At 36.1% G+C, this 25,952-nt stretch overlaps 1 protein-coding gene across 5 annotated transcripts in view; it reads left to right on the top strand.

The window, feature by feature from the left end:
- Nucleotides 1-25,438, top strand: part of LOC150100640 (DCC-interacting protein 13-alpha-like) — a 408,578-nt gene extending 383,140 nt beyond the window's left edge. For 4 of the 5 annotated variants that reach the window (XM_090401384.1, XM_090401387.1, XM_090401386.1 and 1 more), the window contains 2 exons: nucleotides 8,453-8,503; nucleotides 23,836-25,438. In XM_090401384.1, coding sequence (XP_090257510.1) covers nucleotides 8,453-8,503; nucleotides 23,836-23,973 — 189 coding nt within the window. In that variant the 3' untranslated portion in view covers nucleotides 23,974-25,438. The remainder of the gene's footprint in view (nucleotides 1-8,452; nucleotides 8,504-23,835) is intronic. The other variant, XR_016549161.1, reaches the window with a different exon arrangement.
- Nucleotides 25,439-25,952: the final 514 nt, after the last annotated feature.

Genomic DNA, 25,952 nt, shown 5'->3' on the forward strand with positions numbered 1-25,952 from the left:
ACTTTGCAACATTAAACTGATAGGTCTACTCATTTGCCCTTGCACATAGTCTATTCAGATTCTCCTGCAAGTCATAACATCTGCTTTACTTCTCATAGCTCTCCCCAAATTTGCATCATCAACAAACAGTTGCATATCTCCAGTTAAGCCAGTCTCAATGTTATTAATGTACAAGTTAAACAATAATAGTCCCAAAACAGATATTCCTGTGGCACTCCACTACCAACCTTCCTTTTTTTGTGAAACCACTTCTCCATGCACAACCTACTGATAAGTGTACAACCATTCAGCTATCCAACTTATGAGTCTGTTATCTAATCCCATCTGTTTCAATTTAGCTACTAGCTTGTGTGGCATTCTATCGAATGTCTCGGGGGGGAAAAATCCAATATGCATCTCCTTTATTGAGTAAATTTGTCACCTTGTAATACATAAGCAGATTGCTGAAAACATCACCTCCTTTTAACAAACCCATGCTGCTGTTATCAACCCACTCCTGAATCCTAGTCCTCACCAACTTCTGTAACACCTTAACAACAACCTTAGACACATAGCTGGACCTATGATTTGTAGCCTCAGTCTTGTCCCCACTCCTCTTGTGAAGTTGAACAATTTTTCTCATTTTAGATTCCTTTGAAACTCACCCTGTTGCTAGATTTGTGTTAAATAGGTGTGCCAAGGGAACAATTAATTCCAGTGAGCATTCCCTCACGACATGTGGCAATATATATTGTCAAGTTCTGTTGTCTTATTAACATTAAGTTTACTTAATTCCTCATATATTTCCTACTCATTCACCATCAGTCCCTCCTTCACTATACCCTCTACATTCCAGCTTCTCTTGATGATGCCTTCATGAGGATGAAATCCACTGATAAACTGATCATTGAATACGTCCTCTGCATTACATTGCATTGGTTACCAATCTGCCAGTGTCATCAACTATTATTATTATTACAGGTATCTCCATGGAGTCAGCAGACTCATCGCAGGAGACCCAAACTATCAAAACAATATCTATCATACCTCTTCTTGAATTCATTTACAGACAAAGAACTCACAACAGAGTCAGGCAATGCATTATACTCATTCACCACCCTCCAGGTGAAAAACCTTGCTCTCACACCCTTGTTAACCACACTTTTCCTTAATTCCAGGGATGACCTCTTGTTCTTCCATCACTATCACACAGCTGAAACATTTCTCCTGCATCAATCATATAAAAACCTTTCAGTAATGTAAATGTTTCTATCATATCCCGTCTTCTCTGCCTATCCGCAAGCTCTCAATCTATCAATGTAGGGACCATTTTTTACGTCGCTCACCAACTTAGTCACTCTGCTCTGAGCCTCTCTCCACAACCTCCTCATTTCCAAGGAATCCAAGCAACCAGACTTGAGCACAGTAATCCAAATGTGGAAGTATCAATGCCTTATGAAGGGGAATAATAACCTCTTTATCTCTGGATGTTAGTGTGTTCTTCAATAACCAAGTAATCCTATGTGCAATCTTAGACACCTTAGCAATGTGCCCTTTGAACTTCATCTCCCTATCCACCAACACCCCCCAAGTCCCTAGCTTCTTTTCCATCAATGTCGTACATAGCTGGTAATCTTTTAATCCCAAAATTCATAACTTTACACTTTTCCACATTGAACTGACATCCATTGCCTTTTACCCATTTTGCCAGCTTATTTAAATCATCCTGCAAACTCTCGACATCGGCATGATTTTTTATTGCGCTACCCAACTTTGCATTATCAGCAAACAACTGAATATCTCCCTTCAAGCCATTTCCTATATCATTTATGTACAAATTAAACAATAACGACCCAAGTACAGAGCCCTGAGGCACACCACTAGTCACCTGCCGCATCCTGGACTCTGCACCTCCACACACTACTTTCTGGTATCGTTCCATGAGCCATTCTCTTATCCATATAACCAGTTTAGTATCCATCCCCATCTGCTCTAAAGAAGTATCATTGTGTTGCCATTCCCTTTGTCCAACTCAGATATCATTCTGTTAAAAAGTTAAAAAGTTTTGTTAAAGGTCGATCTTGCTAAGGCAAGATCGACCTTTAACAAAACCATGTTGGCCCCTATAGATTATCATATTCTGATCCACCAATTCTTGAATTCTGTCCTTAACCAACTTTTCCAATACTTTTACCACCATTCCCGAGATGGTGATTGGTGTGTAATTAACTAATGCAGTCTTAGAGCCACCGTTATGCAAAGGAACCACTTTGCCTTCCTTCCACTCCCTAGCAACCATACCAGAGTTCAAACATAAGTTAAATAACCAAGTAAGAGGTGTTTGACAATTCCTTTGCACATTCATGCAACACCCTAGCTCATATTCCATCTAAAGCTGCAGCAGTGTTTGCATTTAAATTCTGCAATATACTGAGTACCTCTGATTCATTAACTTCAATTCACGCATTAGTTATTGCTACAGGTACGCTCACTTGTATATCCTCACTTGGGTGATAGACTTTTGAAAGGTGATCACTCAGTAACTGTACTATTACATCTGAATTTGTCACCTCAATACCATCAGCACCCTAAGATTATCCTTCCAAAGTCATTCTTCCTTTTCATTCCCGAGATGGTGATTGGTGTGTAATTAACTACTGCAGTCTTAGAGCCACCGTTATGCAAAGAAACCACTTTGCCTTCCTTCCACCCCCTAGCAACCATACCAGAGTTCAAACGTAAGTTAAATAACCAAGTAAGAGGTGTTTGACAATTCCTTTGCACATTCATGCAACACCCTAGCTCATATTCCATCTAAAGCTACAGCAGTGTTTGCATTTAAATTCTGCAATATACTGAGTACCTCTGATTCATTAACTTCAATTCTCACATTAGTTATTGCTCCAGGTACACTCACTTGTATATCCTCACTTGGGTGATAGACTTTTGAAAGGTGATCACTCAGTAACTGTACTATTACATCTGAATTTGTCACCTCAATACCATCAGCACCCTAAGGTTATCCTTCCAAAGTCATTCTTCCTTTTATTTGCCACATAGCAGAAGAACTCTTTAGGATTACCCTTGATCTCCTTGGCTAAGGTCTTCTCATAATCTGATTTAGCTTTTCTTACTGTGATGGTAACCTTCCTAGCTTGAGCCTTGTACCGCTCATGGATGTACTGATCGTCTTTCTCCTTGTAAATTCTCCATAACATTTTCTTTTATTGCAGATCAAGCCTGGTACTACTACTCATCCATCTAACACCTACCTTGTTTGTTTTCCTGACCATGGGAATACGTTCTGATATTGCCTTCCTCAGATACCCGCTGATTATATCCCCATGCATTACTAACATCTTTCCACTTCAATATGTTCTGCCATGAGATCGCTGTAAACTCGCTCCAAAGCTTGTTGTAATCATCTAACCTGTAGTACCCCTTTTTAAGAGAAAAATCCACAAATGTTGTGGATTTTTCTCTCCCAAGTCAATACCACATGATCGCTCTCACCAATTGGAGGTAACAAGGACACCTTACTTATGCATATGTCCTCTGAACCTATGACCAGATCCAACTCTCACACCACGAGTCCCTTCAGTTGTGTGCTGTTTCAAGTAATCAGCTCTTAGAGTGTATGAATTCCATTTCCTTTTTGCCACATGATATTTCTTCCTTCCAATTGATATCACCATAATTAAAATCCCCATAATAATCACTAACCCTGCACTCATTGCACTAATTTACTGATGCATGAATTCAGTATCATTCCCTGTACTCCTGGCCTAGAGCAGCAACCGACTGTATATTTGGTTGTGTTGGTCACTATTTCACTCCAGACTGCTTTTACCAACTGAGTCACCTTCTTGGCCTGCTCTTTGTGCTCTTCATGCAACTGATCATTTCTAACATTCATCTTTGGTTGCCTCCACAGTGTCTTCTTACTATTCAAGCTTAATCTCTTCATTCGTCCATTTTACTCCTATCTTGTGTAGCCTTTTCACCTGTGGAATATACTCAGACATTTGCTGCTGTTAAATAGTTCTTGATCAATGCCCACACAGTGTCTTCCTTCCCACTCAACTCCTCTTTCTATGCTATAGCTCCCAGTTGTCTCCTAAGCTTTTCATAATATCACTATCCTTGTAGTTCCACATATATTCCTTCTTTATAGAAGGTCTCATATTACGGGCTGCATAAGATTGTTTTCTCCCTTAAGAACTCGAACACATTCTCCATATTCCTCTCATTCAGTCATCTTTTCATTCCAGTCAATATTGCCATATTATTTAAAGCTAAGAAGAATTATCTCTTCTCCATTCACAACCACATCAGTCTCACCAGTCCACTCTCCTGCTCATTCACATAATCTTTGACTTCCACTGATACCTTGTTTGCATCACTCATTATACTTTCTTCTGCCAAATATCTCATTCCATCAACCTCCACTTCACACCATACTGCTTCAAAACTACTACTATATTTTCTACTTGTATCTTAATCTTGTGTGGACATAATTCCTCTGCTTCATCAGTAGCACTCCCATCTTGCCTTTCTTGTCTTCATGAAAAACATCTCTCCATTTCTATTCTTACCAAGATATCATTCTCATCCAACTATGTTTCACTTATTCCAAATATTTTTGGGCACATAACCTCAATCAATGTAACAATTTCATCTCCCTTATTTCTGAATACTCCTGCCATTTGTAAATAAGCATAAGAATTCATTTCTTGCTCTATAACCAGCACTACTCATGCTACCCCCTCCATCATCTGCGACTTCTCCTCACCCCCTAATTGTTCATCTTCTGCCAAATATACCCCCCCACCAGACTCAACCCCACATCTATTCCTGACCATTTCATTCCTATGCTGACCATCCAAATATATTACCACTCTCCTTATACTGTATCTCCCTGACCCACTCCATTTCCCTGTCTAACTTGCATTCCTTTTCTCACATTCTCTTCTCAATTCACAACTACATCAGTCTCACTTAGTTTTCACTCCTGCTCTTTCACATCATTTTTGAGGTCTACTGATACTTTGTTTGCATCATGCATTACACTTCCCGCCTAGAGCAACCTCTGGAAATGATTCATTTCACAGGCAAGCCTGGTGACTTGGTTAGTGATGGTAGCTAAAGAGAGGTATGAACAGCAGTAAGCTAATGAAACCAAAAAGAATCCCAAGGAGTTCTTTCGATATGTAACCAGCAAAAGAAAGAATTATTATGGAAGGATGACATTGATTGGAGAAAATGATATAAAGACAGCTGTTGCAGGTGTGGTTGAGATACTTAATGAGCAGTTCATAAAGGTCTTTCAATCTTGTGAATATGACTTCATGGAGAGATTGAGAGCAATTGATGATGGGGAAGAGAGACTGACTGTAAGTGAGCAAGAGGTGTATGGGGGAGTTGAGCAAACTAGATGTAAATAAGGCTGTGGGACTTGATAATATATCACCGCGTATTCTGAAGGAATGTGCCAGGGAGTTGACACCTGCCTTGACATATTTTTTTAATATGACCTTGCACTTGGTCAAGTTCCTAAGGAGTGGAAGGAAGGCAAGATTGTGCCACTTCATAAAGGAGGTGATAGAACTCAAGCATCAAACAATAGACCTATCTGTGTGTCAGGTGTTGTGGTGAAGTTGTTGGAGAAGCTGGTGAGAACTAGGATCCAGAATTGGGTTGACAACAATGGTATTATCTTTGGCATGGATTTGCTAAAGGGAGGTCATGTTTTAGTAATCTACTTACTTATTACAATAAAGTGACTGCTTCCTTGGACAGAGGAGAAGGATACAGTAATACACTTAGATTTCGCAAAGGCTTTTGATAGATTACCGCATGATAAGTTGATAGTCAAACTAGAGTGGATAGGGTTGGATATTAGATTGGTGCACCAATTGGATTGGAGACTGGCTATCTGATAGGTATCGACAAGTTGTGTATGGGGGAGTGATATCCAGGAAAAGAAAAGTTACTAGTGGAGTGCCTCAGGGGTCTGTTTTATGACCATTACTGTTTAACTTGTATATTAATGATATTGGTGAAGATTTGGATGGAAATATTCAGTTGTGTATGGATGATGCAAAGTTGAGATGAACCAAGAAGAGTAGAGAAGATGTTGTAGCCTTACAAGAACACCTGAATAAATTGAGAACCAGAGGTCATCACTAGAAACTGTATAAAGAGGGTGTGTGAGTAGGGGAGTGAGAAGCAGGTTTTTTTCATGCAGAGTTGTGAATGATTGGAATGCCTTGCCTGAGAGTGTGGTGTCTGCAGAGAATTTGATTGTGTTTAAAGCACGGTATGATGAGCTGTGTGTATGATAAAAGGACCCTCTAGATGAGTCTTTGACTAAATGGGGTCTTGGGTAATAATAATAACTTCTCCATTTCTCTTAATTACCAAGTAGGCCAAATTAATCCTTTAATCATTCTTAATCTTAACCTATTCTTTCTTTTAAGGTTACACATGGGTCAGCATTCATAGTGAAGAATTTATGGGGAGACAACACACACATGTTAGAATAATTATTTTACTTAATTAAGAAAGTTAACATTTGTTTCAACCTCTGTATTGAGATCATCATCAGGAAAACATATATACGCACAGGACACAAGCTACATGACACTACACTACATAAAAGTAAGCTGAATCTAAATGCCTTTTAATCATTTATCTTAGCCTGGCCTTTGGTGAGGAAAAAAAACATTAAAAATAATTCACAAAATAACATTTTCTTCTCTATTTTCAATCCATATAGCATCTAGAACAACCCCAAACAGAAGAAAACCATAATATGAGAGGATTTTAGAAATTGTTTAATGTAGTTCCACTATTTATATATATATATATATATATATATATATATATATATATATATTTTTTTTTTATTTATTTATCATCTGTATAGTATAATGAAAAGACTGTTTGTGAATTAACTTTTTTTTTTAACCAGAGATCAGGCTAGGATAAATGATTAACAAGTATTTAGATTCATCTTACTTTTGTGTAGTATAGTGTCATGTACATATGTATGTTTTCCTGATGAAGACCCTCAATACATAGGTCATAACGTCGAAAGTTACCTTCTTAACTTTTGACGTTATGACCTATGATTATATACAAAAAGTGCTACACAGAAGTCATAAGTCAGAGAGATTGTTGTTTTTGGAATCAACAGAAGCTTTAAAACATACTCTAAAAATCTGGAAGGCAGTCATTTTAAGAACTAATTAATATTTGTTTTTCTCTCTTTTTCCAACATAGATAGTGCTTAATTAGGACTTCAGTTCCTTGTGTTGTCAGTTACAATTTTTTTTTAAAACTAATCCCACTGTTATACCAAATTTTTTGGTATAAATTTGTTGCTTTTTTGCATACTGTGACAAACTGTTTTTATGCTCTGAAGATGCTGGATATAATATCAGCAAATAAGTTAACGAGTTTTTGTTTTTAGGTCTTCTATTTCTTTGACTTTCCAGTATGCTCTCTTTATTATTTTGTTTACAGATTTATTTTCTGTTTATTTTGTTTTGTTGACTAGATTTAATATACTTTTTAATCATCCATGGTTTCTTCTTTTTTTTTTTAAGGTGAAGAGGGTATAAATACAGTCAACAATCAGCATCTTTATCAATTTTTTTGAAATGTTTCCTTTCTTTTTCTGTCTTCAATTATTATCAGTTTGATTTCATGTTCTAAATGAAACTTTCTAAAGTGTTCAAGATAGTTTTTAATTTTTGTTATGTACTTATTTTTAGTTGTCATTCTTTAGGTAATTGAAATTTCATGCAACGTTCTTTATTTCTGCATAGTGTTCTGCTCCTGGGCATGTGTTTGTACAAACAAAATAGTATTGTTTGTACAAACAATACTCTTTTGTACAAATATTTGTAGAAGTACATTCTAGAGGCATTAAAAATCTTGCTGAATAATGGAACAGATGTCAGTAAATTTGAGGATTATATGGAAAAAAAAAAAGTTTTATGAAAAAGGAGGATGAGAATTTGCTTCAGTAAGTTTGAAGCTTGAACCATATATGGATTCACCAACAGATAATGAACTGAAGGTAGCTGTTGTTAATAATTTTGATAATTATGCCCACATTGCATTAAATATCACACCAGACATGAAGATGCATAAATCTGTGCAAAGAAGTTCACACCGAAACACACTTGACTACTGACATTCTTCATGTCCTACTTTTTTTTTCCCATCTGTTTGATATACTGCAGTGACTTGACTCTCTGACCTGTTGTATATTTAACTAAAATCATGTGCTTCCTATAGGTCTCCAGAAGACTTGAACTCACTAGTAAACCGAACTCCATAACATGATCAAATGCATAAATAATTTCACTCTGCTATACAATTTGTTTGTAAATCAATGTCATTTTGTTTTTCATTTTCTATTGCTCTACAGTATATGTAATTTTCATGATATTGTTTGTTTTAGATTTGTAATGCTTTGACTACAGCAGCAAATATTGCACTAAAAGCATTGTTGGTAAGTGTAGAGTTTAATTTTTATTTATTTATGTATTTATCTCATAAGTTAATTTGTGATCATTTATATTCTGCTTTAACCTTCATGTAAAATCACTTCACTTAACTTGCAGTAGCTTAGAAATTTTATAAATATCCATCGTGTCAGAAGTGGTGGTGAAGATTTTGAAAAGTTGGTAGGAACTTGCATACAGAAATGGGTTGAAAGAGTTTATGCTTTGCAAAAAAAAACAGCATGAGTTTTACAAGGGGAAGGTCATGTTTGAATAATTTGCTCACATTTTATAATAATGTTACAGTTGAGTTAGACAAGGAGAATGGATACATCACTATGTTGTTTGCTAATACTTTTGACAGGATAATTGGAAGTCAGAGATATGGAATTTGATTGTAAACTATTAGTATAGATAAGAGGATGGCTTACTTGACAGATATTAAAGTGGTGTATGAGGTGGGGAGCTGCGAACTGAAAGATTTAAAGTCACCAGTGGTATACCATGGATCATCCTTGGTCCATTGTTATTTAGCCTTTACATTTAATGACATTGGAAAGGATTTGCCTGGTGACAAAAGAGCTGTTTTCTGATGCTGCAAAGATAGGCAGGTTAATCAGAAATGTAATTGATATGCAGTACTTGCAGAATGATTTCAATAGGTTGGAATTGTAGACATGTGAAAATAGCTCTCAGATCAATGTTAGTAAAGTTATGCATCTTGATGTAATGAAATATCCAGTAGTATGTTATATTTGTGGGATTATGCTAGCGAAACTAATTAGACTGGGAATCTTGGAGTTTTAGTAGAAGAGAAATTGAAGTTCATTGATGTAGTTGGCCCTATGCCTCCCAGTGTGTCCTATGTTCTACCTCCTTATGAGACTGTCTAACACACCTTTAGTCAAAAGAGGCCAAATAAAGGTTCCTCACTGGACAGGAATCGAACCCAGGTCTTATTATTATTATTGTTCCGGGAAACTCCAAGGAGTCGACAGACTCATCGAGGGAGGCCCTGACATCATGTCTGGAACAACTATTCAACATTCACACAGTATCTATCATATCTTGCCTTGAACTCATTCACGGTCGTAGCACCCACAACAGACTCTGGAAGCTTATTCCACTCATTCACCACTCTCCAAGTAAAAAACCTAGCTCTAACACCCTTGTCAACCACGCTCTTGCCCTTCCAACAAAAGGGTTTCGTCTTTACCGACTGAGCTGTGGAGGCTCCCTCACTTGGACTGTTGTGCATAAATTTGGTCTCCCAGTTTCCATAGTGATGCTGTATACATTGTAGAGTGTGCAAAGGAAAGTTAAAGGAAGTTTTTTCACTTGGCTATGCTACCAATTACATATTTGGTTTAATCCTTTATCCAAGTGTAAGCAAACAAAGTTTGCACCTGAAATATTTTCAGGACTAGGGCAACTTGTGAAAAAGGTGGTATAAGTTCTGATCACTTGCCTTAGTATCCCATAATGCAAAGCACATATCCTTATGAGTATGTAAAATGCTATGCATTATGGAAAGGATCACTACCCCAGACCTTTCAACCTCAATAAAGGTGTCAACCTTTATTCAGGTCATTTGCATTATGGGATACTAAGGCAAGTGATCAGAACATATGCCACATTTACCACGAGTTGCCCTAGTCCTGAAATTTATTTCGAGTGCAAACTTTGTTTGCTTACACTTGTATAAAGGATTAAACCAAATATGTCATTGGTATCATAGCCAAGTGAAAAAACTTCCATCAACTATCTCTAATCCAGAGAATTTTAATAATAAGGTGTGGACACCTTAGTATCACCACCTCTGGGTCTAGTTCCCACTGATGAGACCTCAATAAAGGTCGAAACCGGTCTGGGTAATGATCCTTTCCATAATGCATAGGATTATACATACCCATAAGGATATGTGCTTTGCATTATGGAATACTAAGGCAAGTGATCAGAACTTATACCACCTTTACCATGAGTTGCCCCAGTCCTGAAAATATTTCAGGGGCAAACATTGTTTGCTTACACTTGGACAAAGGATTAAACCAAATATGTAATTCAAAGGAAAGTTAAAGATGATATCGGGACTGTGGAATGTAGATTGACTACAGATGCTAGCAAGCAGGAGGGTAATATGATAGGGACCTACAAAATTTTGAAAAGATCTTACAGGATATCAGTAATTTTTCATTTTATAGGTGGGGAGAGGATGAAAAGGGCATCTATGGAAGTTGAGAATTATTGCAGTCAAGAAAGGGCTCAAGAACTAGATTTTCTCTCATAGAGCAGTGTGGGATTGGAATGGATTGCCCTTGGAGGTAGTGAGTGCAGGTGGTGTGAATGAATCCAAAAAAAAAAGTATGACAGTTTAGGAATGGTATTTGGCCTCGCTCTCTCAGTGAGTCTCCGACTACCTGTGAAGATAGTCGGAGACTCATTGAGAGTTGGAGTCAGATGTTTGCAACAATTTCTTGCAAACATCTGAACTCTCGTAAGTATCATTCATTAGAAGTAGTGATTAAGCTAGAAATTAAATGACTTCTGGAAAGTTTCACTTGGTTTCATAGAATATGATTATTGTTATTATATACAAGAAATTGTTCTTATATTCCTTCATATTATTAGGTGCACGTGAGATGTTCTGCTTGTAAATAATATCTTTTGTATAATATTGATTCATAATATGAGTATATTATGTATCACTGTCATAAAGTTATATAAGTGCTTTTGTTTAGTCTTTTGCTAGAAAGCAGTTGATATTTTGTATCATTACAAATTGCTGTAATTGTCCAGTGCAATAAGAAGTTACTTAGGAGTTTATATCTTCCTCTTCATCTTTTCCATCATCATATAGGTTTATATTTATTTTATGAAGTTACCATAATAGAATCATCCTTTATAAGATTCTTAAAAACATATTAACTTGTTCAGATGCAGAGATCATTGTGAAAAGGCATGGAAGTTTGATAGTGACTTTATCATCCTTGACAAGGAAGGGAGGAAGATCCTGAAACTAAGAGAATCAAAACTTTTTGCTTTAGCACTGGCATGTATATCTAGAAGCTTCAAATATTCTTATGCATTACAGTTCAGAAACTGCCTGTCTCTTCATTCCAAACATCCCAATGTTTTTAAAGCTGTGCATTTTAAAATGTAGTTTTAAACAGTAGAAAACATTGCACTGTTTTCTGTAGTTCATTGTGCTTGTATGTTTTTATTAGTATGCTTATACTTCTAGGAATGATAGTTGGACCGACATTCAGACTACTGAAATCTTGAATTAATTATTTAAATATTTATATTGAGTCAATCAGCAGGTCTTAACATTATACAAGAAGCAGCTCTACAACCAAATTTTAATCATGGAAGCCTTTTTCATGTGAATACTAAGTTCGCATGTAGACAGTTGAAAATTATTTATTCAAGACTGATTAAACTACAGATTTTATTTTACATATTGTGAACTGTCATCAGTGTATTACAGCTGGAAATTAAAAATTAAACAACAATGCTTAAGGGTCAAAGCTGTATAACTGAGAGGAGACCTCCACATAGCCTTTAAAGGAATGCAGAGAACCGATCAGGGCTTCTAACCTAATGTCCAATCCTCACCTTCTTGTGGTGCACCCTGTTGGGTATCTACTTGGATACTGAATGAACGAGGATGGGCTGGCAATTTGGGATTTAGCCAACCAAATTGTATTCTTATTGGTTAAACCAAAATAAAAAATGATGGTACAACATGACAAATTTCACGCCGGCTGGGGCGACGCTCAGTTAAACAAGACCCCTGTTGTTTTTGCCAGGGAACCAGGGTGAACAGCGAAAAGTCAGCTACTGGAACAAATATGAAAACAAACCCCAACTCAACATCACCAGAGTTAAAGATCGGTACTGTCAACATAAGAAGCCTGAATGGCAAAGAAATGGAGCTAGCTGAGGAATTAGATAAGTACCAGATCGACATAATAGGGGTGACTGAAACAAAAAAGACCAAAACTGGTGAGATCTTTCTGAGCAATAAATACAAAATGTTATATTCAGGCAATGACAATCAAGGAAAAGGAGTAGCAGCCATAGTATTCAACGCAAAATATGAGGCTAATCCTCTTGAATGGCAGTCAGTCTCAAGTAGAGTGATGTGAGCAAATATGAGAATGGGGAACTGGACAATGAGACTTATTTGTGCCTGTGGTCCCACAGAAGGTTCTACTAAGGTAGAAGTGGGGGAATTTTTTGAGGCTTTAGAAGAAGCAACTGACACAATGAAAAAGGAAAAGTTGGTCCTTGTTGGGGATCTAAATAGCAGAGTAGGAAATGATTGTGAGACATACAAAAATATTTTGGGAAAATTTGAAGAAAAGAGCAAAGCTAATAATAATGGCAAATATCTGTTCGATTTCTGCTCAGGACATGGACTGGTTATTACTAACACCATGTTCCAACATAAAAATGTGCACAAATTCACATGGAGAGAAGAGGCAAGGAATAACAAAAGTCTCATTGACTGTTATTGTTGATAGTGGTGTTTTCTCCCTGGTGCAGGACACCAGAGTGTACAGAGGATTTGAAATTGGAAGTGATCACTATTTAGTCTTGAGCAGGATAAAATTGAATTTCATATTGAAAAGAATGACATGTAAGAAAGTTTTAAAGCGAATAAAAGTTGAGCTCTCAGATGTGAACTGTAGACTAAAATACACAAAGATTATTGAAGAAAAAATGAAAGAGTTTGAGAACAGGAATCAAACCTTGGAGATTTAGTGGCAAACTCTGAAGAAAACATTGATTGATTCTGCCAGAGAGGCATGCGGTGAGGTTGTCTGCAAGGATAAAAAAAAAAATCAGAACTCCCTGGTGGACACAGGAAGTTAAAGAGGCAGTGAAGGAAAAGAAGAAAGCATATCAAAAGTTCCTGTCAAATAAGTCAGCTTGTGCTCTTAGAGAATACAGAGACAAATGCAAGAATGCTAAACATTGTGTAAAACTAGCTAAACAAAAGTCATGGGAGGACTTTGGTAAGAATATAGAAAATAAATATCAAGAAGGTGGCAAAATATTCTGGAGGTTGTTGAAGAAGCTTAGGAATGGAGGAAAGAGTGTTGTAAAAGGAGTTAGAGATGATAAAGGTGACATGAAAATGGGAAAAAAGATATCCTTGAAGTATGGAGTAATTACTTTGAAAAACTGCTAAATGAAACAAGCAGTGATGACAGCACAGTGGTAAAAAACACTGACCAGGCATGCAGTCTGGAATGCATATCCATACTTGAAGTAGAAAAAGCCATCAAAGGCTTAAAATGTGGAAAGGCAGCAGGAGTAGATGATATTCGACCAGAAATGCTGAAGCATGGTGGTATAAAAGTCTTACAGTGGCTGCACTGCATAGTTCAGAAAGCCTGGAGAGAGGGACAAATTCCTGATGATTGGAGTAGAGCTCTCATAGTACCCATATATAAAAAGAGAAATAAAACTGAATGTGAGAATTACAGAGGTTTTTCCCTACTCAGTGTTCCTGGCAAGATCTATGCAAGTATACTTGAGAAACGATTGAGAAGAATTGTGGAAGAAAAGCTGGGTGAAGAACAAGCTGGATTCAGGCCAAATAGAGGCTGTCAGGATCAGATCTTCACTTTACGACAAATAGTCGAGAAAGCATGGGAATATAACAGAGATCTGTATTTAAGTTTAAGAGGTCATCTTTACCTATAGTAGTTGCCAAAAGGTGTGCCACTTTTTATTAAATTACTCTGGATTTAGAGAAAGATGTCGAAAGTTTATTTTTCACTTGGTTAGACTATAATAAATTTAGTTTAATCCTTTATCCAAGTGTGTGCAAACAAAGTTTGCACCTGAAAATATTTTTCAGGACTGGGGTAAGGTAGTACAATACTGGGCAACTCGTAGCAAAGGTGGACCTTCCCTTAATGCATAACATTATACATATCTGCAAGGAGATGTGTTTTGCATTATGGGAGATACTGAGATAGGAGTGATGTTAGCTTGGTCCACCTTTGCTACGAGTTGCCCGGTGTTGTACTGCCTTACCCCAGTTCTGAAGATATTTTCAGGCGCAAACTTTGTTTACTAACTTGGATAAAGGATTAAACTAAATTTATTATAGTCTAAACAAGTGAAAAATAAACTTTCAATAATCTCACTATTTATCATATACTGGTAGAGTGCTAGCAGTTTGCACGAGAGAGGAATGAAATTTTTGCCTACCTGGCCAGACCATATTCACTCAGGTTTTTTGTCTATTTATGTATGGCTTGTCGGGCAGATTGCACGATGTTTTTAATTTTTTACAAAGAGTTAATTTATCCAAATAAATTTGACTGTAATCTTGTTTACATGTAAATACTGTATTGCTTCACTTAACTTTTGTATGTATATATTGCAAAATATGTAATGTTTTGTGGTGTATATATGCAGAGATGAGTACTAATCGTATATATTATTCATTAATTTAATTTCTGACCAATCATGTATTTCTGTAGCCTTGTGTTAACTTGTTGTAATTTTGTTAATATGTAAATACCACACACCTGAACTTAATTTTTATGCATACATATTGTATAATAATTCCTCTTTAACTCTATGTATTACTGTATAATACAATAAGATTACAACAAATCTAATAACATTTGTTGTAATCTTAATGTAGTAATCTTATATGTAGATACTTCATTCCTTGACTTGGTGTTCTACATGCATTTTGTTTATTAACTTGTATTGTTGTCTAATTATGTACTGCCTTAACTGCTGCAATAATTTTGTTTGTATGTAGATACTGCATTGCCCAGCTTAACTTTTGTACATACATATTATTTACTATTTTTTTTTGACTAATTATGTATTGCTGTAGGACACCTTGTATATTTGTGTAACCTTCTTGTAATTTTGTTTATATGTAGATACCACATTGCCAAATTTTATTTTTATGCATGCATGTATAATAATTCGTTTTTGCCTATTTATGTATGGCTGTAAAAATATCTGTTATCATTTTAACTATATTTTATTTAGATTTTATAAAGATTACATCCGGATTATGGGATTTAGATTATGAGGACAGATTGTGAGTATGTGGATTACAGACTCTGGTTAACAGGAGAAAGTGGGGTGATATGTCTATAAACTTTTGAATGGGTGTTATAGCATTTCAAATGATGAAATTTTTCATTATATGAAAGGTGGGGAGAGAACATCCATGGAAGTTAAATTTATTTGCAGTCAAGAAAGGAGTAAGAGCTAGGTTTTTCTCCCAGAGAGCAGTGAGTGAGTGGAATAATTTGCCCTCACGGGTAGTGAGTGCATCTAGTGTAAATGAATTTAAGAGAAGATATGATAACTCGGTTGGGTTGGGTAATTTAAAGCCTCCCTCGATGAGTCCTTAATAATAATAATAATAATAATAATAATATGTAGATACTGCATTCCTTAGCTTGGTGTCTTGTACACTCATTTTGTTTATTTAACTTGTCTTGTTAATTTTTGTACTACTGTAACCTTTAACCTTGTGTGTTGCTGTGCCCTCTGCAGCAATTCTGTTTCTATGTAGATGCTGCTTTGTGGAACCTATTTTTTTTTACAGGCATATTGTTTACAATTTTCTTTAACTGCTTATGTTTAGTTGTAACCTTAATATGGCATAGTATGACCTTTGTAGTTTTTGTGCCAAATAAACTATAAACCAACCCAACCAACCAAAGTAGAATAAGTGGCAGTTGCATGGGACTTAATATGCTTCCATATTGCAATAGAGGTGGAGTTTTATATGTTGGAGATTGTATTGTAGAGCTGATTGAATTAATAGACTAAAAAATGGTGGATATATTAAACTTCTGTAATATACGAGAAATGCATTCCGAGATGCCTGTAATGTATTGAATGGCAATTCTATGTGAGTCATCGCTTCTAATAGGGGACGGAGGCAATGCTTCATAATCTTCTCTGTTGTTTTGGAGTTATAACCATTGAGAATGGTCATTTCTTTGATTGCAGAAATTTCTTTTAGAAGCAGTTTAGATGAGGAACAGATAATGTGAGCTTCTGAAAGAAGGCATTTAATAATACTATATTTCTGTGCAGGATGGCGAATGGAGGTGTGATGGATACCGACCAGAGAAGAATGGTTTGCAAAAAACAGATGTTAACGAGGAACCATCCAATTTTCTTTTTGAAAAGAGACAGGAAAGATATATATTCGGTTTGATTCGAGTTCCATAGTGAATTTGATTCTGTGAATTGTCATTAATTTTTTGTAAGAAGGCTTCTAATTATTCACATAAATTATTCCAAACAGCAAACACATCACCCATATACCACAGCCATAGGGAAGGTTTTAGATTAAATATTGCATTTTTTTTTCTTCCATTTGTTCTAAATAGAAGTTAGTCAAGGATGAAAGAAATCGAAGAGCTCATTGCAATATGTTCAGTTTGTCGATAAGTTTTCATTCCATTTTAAATATCTAGAATTCATGATGAACTTGAAGAGGAGCAAAGTATCCCATGGAAAGCTAGAGATGATAAAAATTCCAGGGTGTCAGCTAGAGGGACATTTGTAAACAGTGAACTATGAATAGGAGTGAATTCCCAAATCTTTACTTTTTGATATAAAGTTGCTTACATTTTTAATATAAGAAAAGGGATGGTCATTTAAGAGAAAGAGATTTTAAAGAAACTTAAATATTTTATATCTAGGACTTGTATGCAATCAGCGATTGGCTGATCATATTATAATGAATAATAATGAACAGTTATCCATTAATCAACATTTTTATCATTATTATTATTATGTGACACCTCCAAGGAGTACTCCAAAGACTCATCGAGGGAGGGCACCTACTGTACAACTCTGTCTCCACCACTCGCAATCCACCAACTACAGCAAACCGCATCATCTACACCAACACCATCTACTGCCCATCACTAATAGTAATTTTACAGACAATTACAAACATCCATGCCCACAGCAGGATTTGAACCAGCAGCCTTTTGGCTGGAGAGCAGATATGCTAACCACTCGGCCAACCAGGCCGACATGAATCAGTGGTACTTTCAGTCTTACATATGTCAGCAAAACAGGTTGCAATTTTTTTTATTATCATTATTGTTAAGAGAGAGACCTCCAGAGAGTCAGGAACTCATCGAGGGAGACCATTCTATTCGCACCAGCTGCCATACCTATTTTTGAATTGATTCACGCTATTTGTACACACAACATCCAATGGCAATCCATTCCAATCACGCACTACTCTATGAGAGAGAAATCTAGCACTAATCCACTTCTTGACATCATTCATTCTCAACGTCCATGGATGCCCTGGCATGCCTTTCCCCCCTCCTCTTCATAAGATGAAAAATTCCATCTACTAAAATTCTGTATAATCCTTTCAGAAGTTTGTAAGTCTCAATCATATCATCCCCTCTTTCTCCTGTTTGCTAATGTCTGCAGCCTACAACTTCTCAATCTGTCTTCAAATTTGTATTCCACAATCCTGATATCATTTCTGACATTCTTCTTTGCACTCTCTCCACTTTATCAGAATCACTACAGAAACTAGGAGACCAGACCTATGCACAGTAGTCCAAGCGAGGTCTTATCAAGGCCTTGTAAAGAGGCAAAATGGCTTCCTTATCTTTACATGTAACGGTTCTTTTCAGCATTGCCATTATTCTTTGAGTTGTATTTACAATTTTTGCTATATGACCCTTGAACTTCAACTTCCTGTTTACTAAAACTCGAAGATCAGTTTTTTCAAGCATAATCACACTAGCATACATGACGACATTCATTAACATTGAAATGACAGCCATTTTCACATCCCACAATTCCAGCCTGTTCAAATCATTCTGCAAATACTGCATATCATCAGTACTCCTGATTACCCTACCTAGCTTTGCATCATCAGCAAATAGCTGTATGTCACATGTCAAATCCTTCCCAATGTCATTAACGTACAGATTGAATAACAATGGATCAAGGACTGATCCTTGAGGCACACCACTGGTTATCTTGAATCATGCAGATTTATCCCCCCCCCACCACCACTTTTTGATATCTGTAAGTCAGCCATCTCTTATCCATGCCAATAGTTTATAATCCAATCCTATATTCTCCAATTTATGTAACAGTAATTCATTCTATATTCTGTCAAAAACCTTAGCAAAATCCAAAAGTATCATGATGTATCAATTCCCCTTGTCTGACTCAGTAGTAACATTATTATATAGAATGTGAGCAAGTTGCTAAAACATGACCTTCCTTTAGTAAAGCCATACTGTTCATTCTGAAGTAGGGATTCTCTGTCAACCTATTTCTGAATGCAAACCCTAAGCAACTCTTCCATGATCTTCACCAAAACTCCTAATATACTTACAAGGGTGGTCTGAAAAGTTCTCAGCCTAACAATGAAAAAACGAATTTATAATTTCAGATTATTTTTATTTTTCAACATAATCTCCCTTAAGACTAATTTATTCCAGCGATGCTTCAGCACCATTATCCTGTCCTTGTAGTGGTTCTCAGTAAAATCTACAAAATACCCCTCTGCAGCTGCAATAACTTAATAACACCTCACTTGGACTATCACCTCTTGATTCGAAGAAAAATGCTGACCAGCGAGGAAGAGTTTTAGTTTTGGGAAGAGACAGAAGTCAGAGGGAGCCAAATCTGGGGAATAGTGTTGATGTTCCAACAATTCATAGTGCAGATCCCTTAATTTTCCCATTGCTGAAACACCTTTGTGGGTAGGTGCATTGTCCTGATGAAAGATGATTTTTTTCTTCTGAAAACTGGATCTTTTCTCACAAATTTTTTTGTCTAGTCTGGTTGAGAGATCAGAATAATATTCCCCAGTTGTTGTACCATTTTCAAGATAATTAATAAACAAAATGCCTTTAGCATCCCAAAACACCGATGCCGTGACCTTTCCTGCTGATGGAACCGACTTTGTCTTCTTTGGTGCTGAACAGCCAGCTTCTGTCCACTGTTTGGATTCTGGTGTGTAATGGTGAATCCAAGTCTCATCCATAATAAAAAAAAATCAACACACAAAATCAGTTTTAGTCTTGTTAAAACGCTGAACGTTTTTTTGAAATGCCTGTAGTCTCAGCAGTTTCACGCACTTTGACTTGCCAGTCATCCAATACCATATCCTGCACTTGATCAACGATTTCTGGTGGTGTTACACTTTTTGGACATCCTTCACATGGATCATCTTCAAGGCTGGTATGGCCACATTTAAACTTGGCAGCCCATTTCTTAATTGTTGAAAACGAAGGAGAACAGTGCCCATAAACTTTTATGAACTTGGAATGAATTTCTTTTGGCATTAAACCTTCTTTCACAAAAAATTTTATAACCACACGGTACTCAATTTTATCCATTTCAAGGAATTGTGAGGATCGGCTGAGGGAATGTGGACTGCAGAGTTTGGTGGATAGGAGGAGGAGAGGTGATATGATTGCGACTTTTAAACTTTGAAAGGTGGTTAGTGGTTACACTGTTCTTTCGCTTGATTGAACAGCGGGAAGGAGTGATGACAAGAGGCCATCCCTGGAAGATACAAAAGGATACCGTGAGCAAGAGGGTAAGGAGTGGTTTCTTTGCATGGAGGGTGGTTGAACCATGGAATGCATTGCCTGATGGAGTGGTGATAGCGAGAACGATCATTGAGTATAAGGAGTGCTATGATAGACTTTGTGTTTCTTAGGAAGGAGAACCTCCCACTATGAGTCTTTTGACTCCATGGAGGCCTGGGTAATAATAATAATAAACAAAACTACTTGATAGAATGACTTGCAATTTTACATGGTTGCTTATGACAGGTGTACCAACTTAAAAAAAAAAAAAAAACTTGCCTATAGTGTTGCCATCTATGGTCGAGGCCAAGAACTTTTCAGACCACCATCGTATTGTTCAGTAGTTGGATACATCATTCTTTGCACCACCCTTGGGCAATAGGATTACCACACATTTTTTCCACTCCTTTGGAATCTTCCCTGTTCTGAGACTCAAATTATATAGCCTGATCAAAGGAATAGCCAGTTTAGCTAAACACTCTTTTAGCATACATGCTGATATAGCATCAGTTCTATTGCATAATTCTTATTCAGTTTGTACAACAGCTCTAGTACGTCCTCCTTATCCAAAGCAGGGATGAATTAAGCCAGTTGGGCAGTGGGTCCCCTAAAAATTTTTTTCTACATTTTTTAAAAGTTGACATTTCTCTTCCAGCCTTGATATGCTTGTGTATCAGTACTGAATTTGCCATTATCTTCTTTTAAAAATAGTAGAAACTGTTCCAGTTCATCATCTAAATGTGTAATAATATCTGTATCGTTCTTATAGATCTCTCTTAATTTTTCCACATAGCTCGGGGCTTCTTGGCTGCCAGGTCCAACATCCTCTTAATCTGCCTCTGGTTCGGAGAAGAGTGAGTAAGACAATATCAGGACTCTGAAATGCTGACTATGGAGAGAGAGAGATAGTGAGGTTGAAGGAATGTGGATTGTAGAGCTTAGTGGATAAGAGGAAAAGAGGTGATATGATAGAGACGTTTAAGTTATTGAGTGGATTTTATCAGATTAATCCAGGGGGGGAATGTAAAAAGAGTAGAAGGCAAGAGTTAAAGAACCAGAGGCCATCCCTGGAAGTTATGAAGAGTGTGGTGAAGAAGGGAGGTGTGAGGAGTAGATTTTTCTTATGGAGGATAGTGAGTGAATGGATTGCATTATCAGAATATGTTGTTAATATGAGGGATGTTAAGGATTTTAGGATTCAGTATGATAAGTATGTTGTCAAAAGTTTATTTTTCACTTGGTTAGACTATAATAAATTTAGTTTAATCCTTTATCCAAGTGAGAGCAAACAAAGTTTGCCTGAAAATATCTTCAGGACTGAATATGGTGTTGTACTATCTTACCTGGGTAAGTAATGCAACTCGTAGCAAAGGTGGAGCAAGCTACCAACACTCCTATCCCAGTATCTCCCATAATGCAAAACACATCTCCTTGTGGATATGTATAATGTTATGCATTAAGGGATTGAACACTATCCAGACTAGTTTCGACCTTTATTGAGGTCTCTTCAGTGGGAGCCAGGCCCAGAGTTGGAGATACCAGGCAGAAGCAATAGCAAGGTCATCTTTACCTATAGAAGTTGCCAAAAGATTTGCCACGCCACCTTTTTTATTAAATTACTCTGGATTTAGAGAAAGATGTTGAAAGTTTATTTTTCACTTGGTTAGACTATAATAAATTTAATTTAATCCTTTATCCAAGTGAGAGCAAACAAAATTTGCGCCTGAAAATATCTTCAGGACTGATTATAGCCTAACCAAGTGAAAAATAAACTTTCAACATCTTTCTCTAAATCCAGAGTAATTTAACAAAAAAAAGGGGGCAAACCTTTAGGCAACTTCTATAGGTAAAGATGACCTTGCTATTGCTTCTGCCTGGTATCTCCAACTCTGGGCCTGGCTCCCACTGAAGAGACCTCAATAAAGGTCGAAACTAGTCAGGGTAGTGCCCAATCCCTCAATGCATAACATTATACATATCCGCAAGGAGATGTGTTTTGCATTATGGGGGATACTGGGAAAGGAGTGTTGGTAGCTCTCTCCACCTTTGCTACGAGTTGCCTGGTGTTGTACTACTTACCCAGGTAAGATAGTACACCATATTCAGTCCTGAAGATATTTTCAGGCGCAAACTTTGTTTGCTCTCACTTGGATAAAGGATTAAACTAAATTTATTAAAGTATGTTGTCAGTTAAATGAACTTCCCGTGATGAGTCTGCTGACTCCATGCAGGGTGCAACAATAAAAATATAACATTTTGTGTTTCTTGCTTAGAAAGATATCTCTTGTTTTTGTCATGCTTATTATGTCAAGCTGGTACTTATCCAATTCTACAGCTAATTTCATTTCTTTTTCATTGATGCTACTAATGTTGATAGTACCAATCTTGAACTGTGCTGATGTCGAGTTAGGATGCATTCCAGGATTTGTTCCAACAGCTGACTTTGTGCTGTTCGTTTAACCGGGTTTAACAGAATAAAATTAGGGATACTTAAAGGTCAAAGCTGTATAACTGAGAGGAGACCTCCATGTAGCCTTTCAAGGAATACAGTGAACCGACTGGGCTTTTGACCTAATGTCCAGTACTCATCTTCTCGTGGTACACGCTTTTATCTACCTGGATACTGAATGAACAAGGATGGGCTGGGATTTAGCCAACCAAATTGTATTCTTATTGGCTTTAAACCATAATGTAAAATGAATTTCTGAAATTTATATTAAATGTAAATTTGTCAAAGAGAGTGGGGGTAACTCCATCATCCAATAAGTTTTGCTATTTCCATCATTACTGTTGTTATAGAAGCTACATGAAGCTGTAGTTTCAGAATATTTTTGGATTAATAAATTGGCTTTTATTTTTATTTTATTTTATTTTTTTTTAAATGTAGTTCCACCCACAAAAGGTTATTAGTGAACCTATAGTGCATTTGTGGCATAGCTGGGCTAAGGATTCCCCCCCCCTCCCCATTTTTATCAATTTTATATATTTTTATGGTAATTTTTTTATTTTTACATAGTCCAGAAGACCTACTCTAGAGACCAAACTTGAAACTTTTTCAAGCCGCTTCGGGCCTCCAATAAGTGGGGAGGTGGTTTCACACCAGGCAATGGACTTCATCTCCCACCTAAAGACAATTACAAGCATCCATGCCCATGGCAAGATTTGAATCTGCCACCTCTTGATTGGAGAGCAAATGTGCTAACCACTCTGCCAACCAGGCCAGCATATTTTCCATGGTTACTAATTATGTCTAATTCACCTAATTTTTATTCTACAAAAGGTTATTAGTGAACCTATAGTACATTTGTGGCATAGCTGGGCTAAGGATCCCCCCCCCCAGGTTTCTCTGGTTTCTATTTAATAAAATATAATGTTGAATTTATGAATTGATGTCTCATGCTGTGTATAAGGTAATAGGTTTAAACTTGGAATCACTTTCATAGTTAACTAATTTTCACAGGCACACCTCACTGTTTCAGTTTTTTATAGATATGCATGTGTTATATAATGAAAGTAAGCTTCTCCATGTGGCAGAGTAAATAGGTATAGTTGTGATAGATTATCAGCACGGTGATTGTAGAATGCATTCTGAGATCAGTGAGTTTGTGTCAGTGTTTATTGAAATATGCAGATAAGAAAAATGGAGATGATGCAAGAACTTTTTTAAAACTGTAAACAGTATATCTTCATATTATTAATATTATGAAATTCCATATAGTTTTAAATGTTAATATCTATCTCTACAGAACTTGCCTGATACGCATCAAGCATCTGATGATATGCCCAAGACAGAAAGTGATTCCTCCGAACAGCAGCAGCAGCAGCAGCAAGACAACAGCAGTCTTTCAAATGAGATTGAGCCCAAAGTAGAATCTAACGGTTAAAATAAAGAGTATAATATTTTTTTATATATAGTTTGAGAAATAGTTTGTTTGTCATATACATAAAAGTTACCTTTTTTATGGGGGATGAGAATTAGTTCAATGTTGCTTTTGTATATATGATGAAAACTTGCCATTATTACTTGTTTTAATGCAAATCTGCTCTGAATCATCATGGATTTACTAATAATTTTGATATCACAAAAATATAAATAGCAATACCTAGAGGTTTAATTTACCTTTGGTAATTTTTGTATAGAATGTTAAATTCAAACCATCAATCCTTATTAGGTTCTCTATAAAATATTAATTTATAGAAACATTTTCATTTTGTATTAGATAAAGAATGAAGGTGAATGACGAAGTCACTGATTTATTAAATTGATTTGAATATTCATATGTGTATATGCCTACACATTTTAGCAGGAAGCTTCAGTATTATAACCCCACTTAAAACGATTGTCATTATTCCCCATTTTATATGTGTATATAATTGTTGATGTTAAATAATTTATTCCCACAAGTTTTGTGCCCAAGATCTTTGATAATAGCATAATAAAGAAGAAAACATTTTTATTTATCAAGAATGTATTAGTTGAATAAGTATGTGTATGATATAATGTATTTTGTTAAAATTTATTGTTAACTCTAAATGTAGCATCTGCTTTTAATTGTGTTTACATCTGATTGTGTGTGGAAAAGAGAGAGAGAGAGAGTGCTTTAAAAAGTTTATTGTTGGTAATCATATTGCAACTTAAACTGCTTTCTTTCTTCAAAGTGCTACCTATATGAACAAGTATATTCTACTTTTGAGACTTTCAAGTAATCGTTCTGATAATTGCGTTGTGTATTTTATTGCATGAGAAAATTCTAAAACCTTTTGGTGTTGATTTGATTTTTTTAATGTCAGAAATTGCAAGGTGCTAAATGTAATAAATTTAGTGAACATGTATCGTGATACCATATTATCAAGGAATCAGAATATTCAGTTTTGTCTAAATGCCGAAGAGTTGATGTGCCACTGTTCATTTACTTTACTACTGTCACAGATTCAATCTAACTATGTAATCTCCATCATAATTGAAAATTTCCAACATGACTTTTCTTGCTGATATATTAAATTTCTTTGATTGTAGTAATATGAATTTTTATCAAGATAGCTGTTATTTGGGTTGGTTAGTAGAGAGCAAAAGTCATGCAAGAAACATTTTCTCATCTTATTTGCCAGTTTGATTGGTTGGCCAAGTGGTTAGCATATCCATCTCCAACCAACAGGCTGCATGTTCAAATTGCACTATGGACCTAGCTGTCTGTGAATGTCTTTAGGTGATAGGTGAATTTGCAAAAAAGTTCATTATTTGATCTTTAGAGCAAAATTTTTTTGGATTATCTAATCCATAGCCTATCCACAATAATGATGCAGGTTAACAACTTTTTTTTTTGGGGGGGGGGGGCAAGATTCACATTTCATTTTTTTTTTTTAGTATATATTTTTTTAATATCAAACACAAGATTTTGATATGTATGTATTATCATATTACTGTATGTGCATACTTTCATTTTATTGGAGTTAGTTTTATAAGATGCTTGCAAATACCATGCAGCTTTTGATAATTCATAAGCAAGATACTGCAGCTACCTGTAGCAATTTTATCCATTTCTTTTATACAATTATTTCATCACAATGGCATGAAGTACCAGAATACCCTTCCTCTTCAAGGAAAATTTAAGAAGCTAGAGTTGTATATAATAGATTATAAATACTAACATGAAGTTTACATGTTTAAGCTTTTCAAGCACTGATGATAATGTGTTATTATTGGTCATTTTGAATTTACTAAAGACTGGCAACAGTGCCTGTTCTGGACCACTTAAGAGAGTATTTATTTGGGATGCAGTCAGTAACATTAGATGTGTGTGTGTGGAGAGAGAGAGAGAGAGGAGGAGGAAATTCAGAAGCATTGGTTCTGTTATTTTTCAAT

The sequence above is a fragment of the Typopeltis vanoorti genome, chromosome 12 (assembly GCF_054136105.1).
Source record: "Typopeltis vanoorti isolate ZY-2024b chromosome 12, IOZ_Tvanoo_1.0, whole genome shotgun sequence".
In the NCBI taxonomy this organism is placed as follows: Eukaryota; Metazoa; Arthropoda; class Arachnida; order Uropygi; family Thelyphonidae; genus Typopeltis; species Typopeltis vanoorti.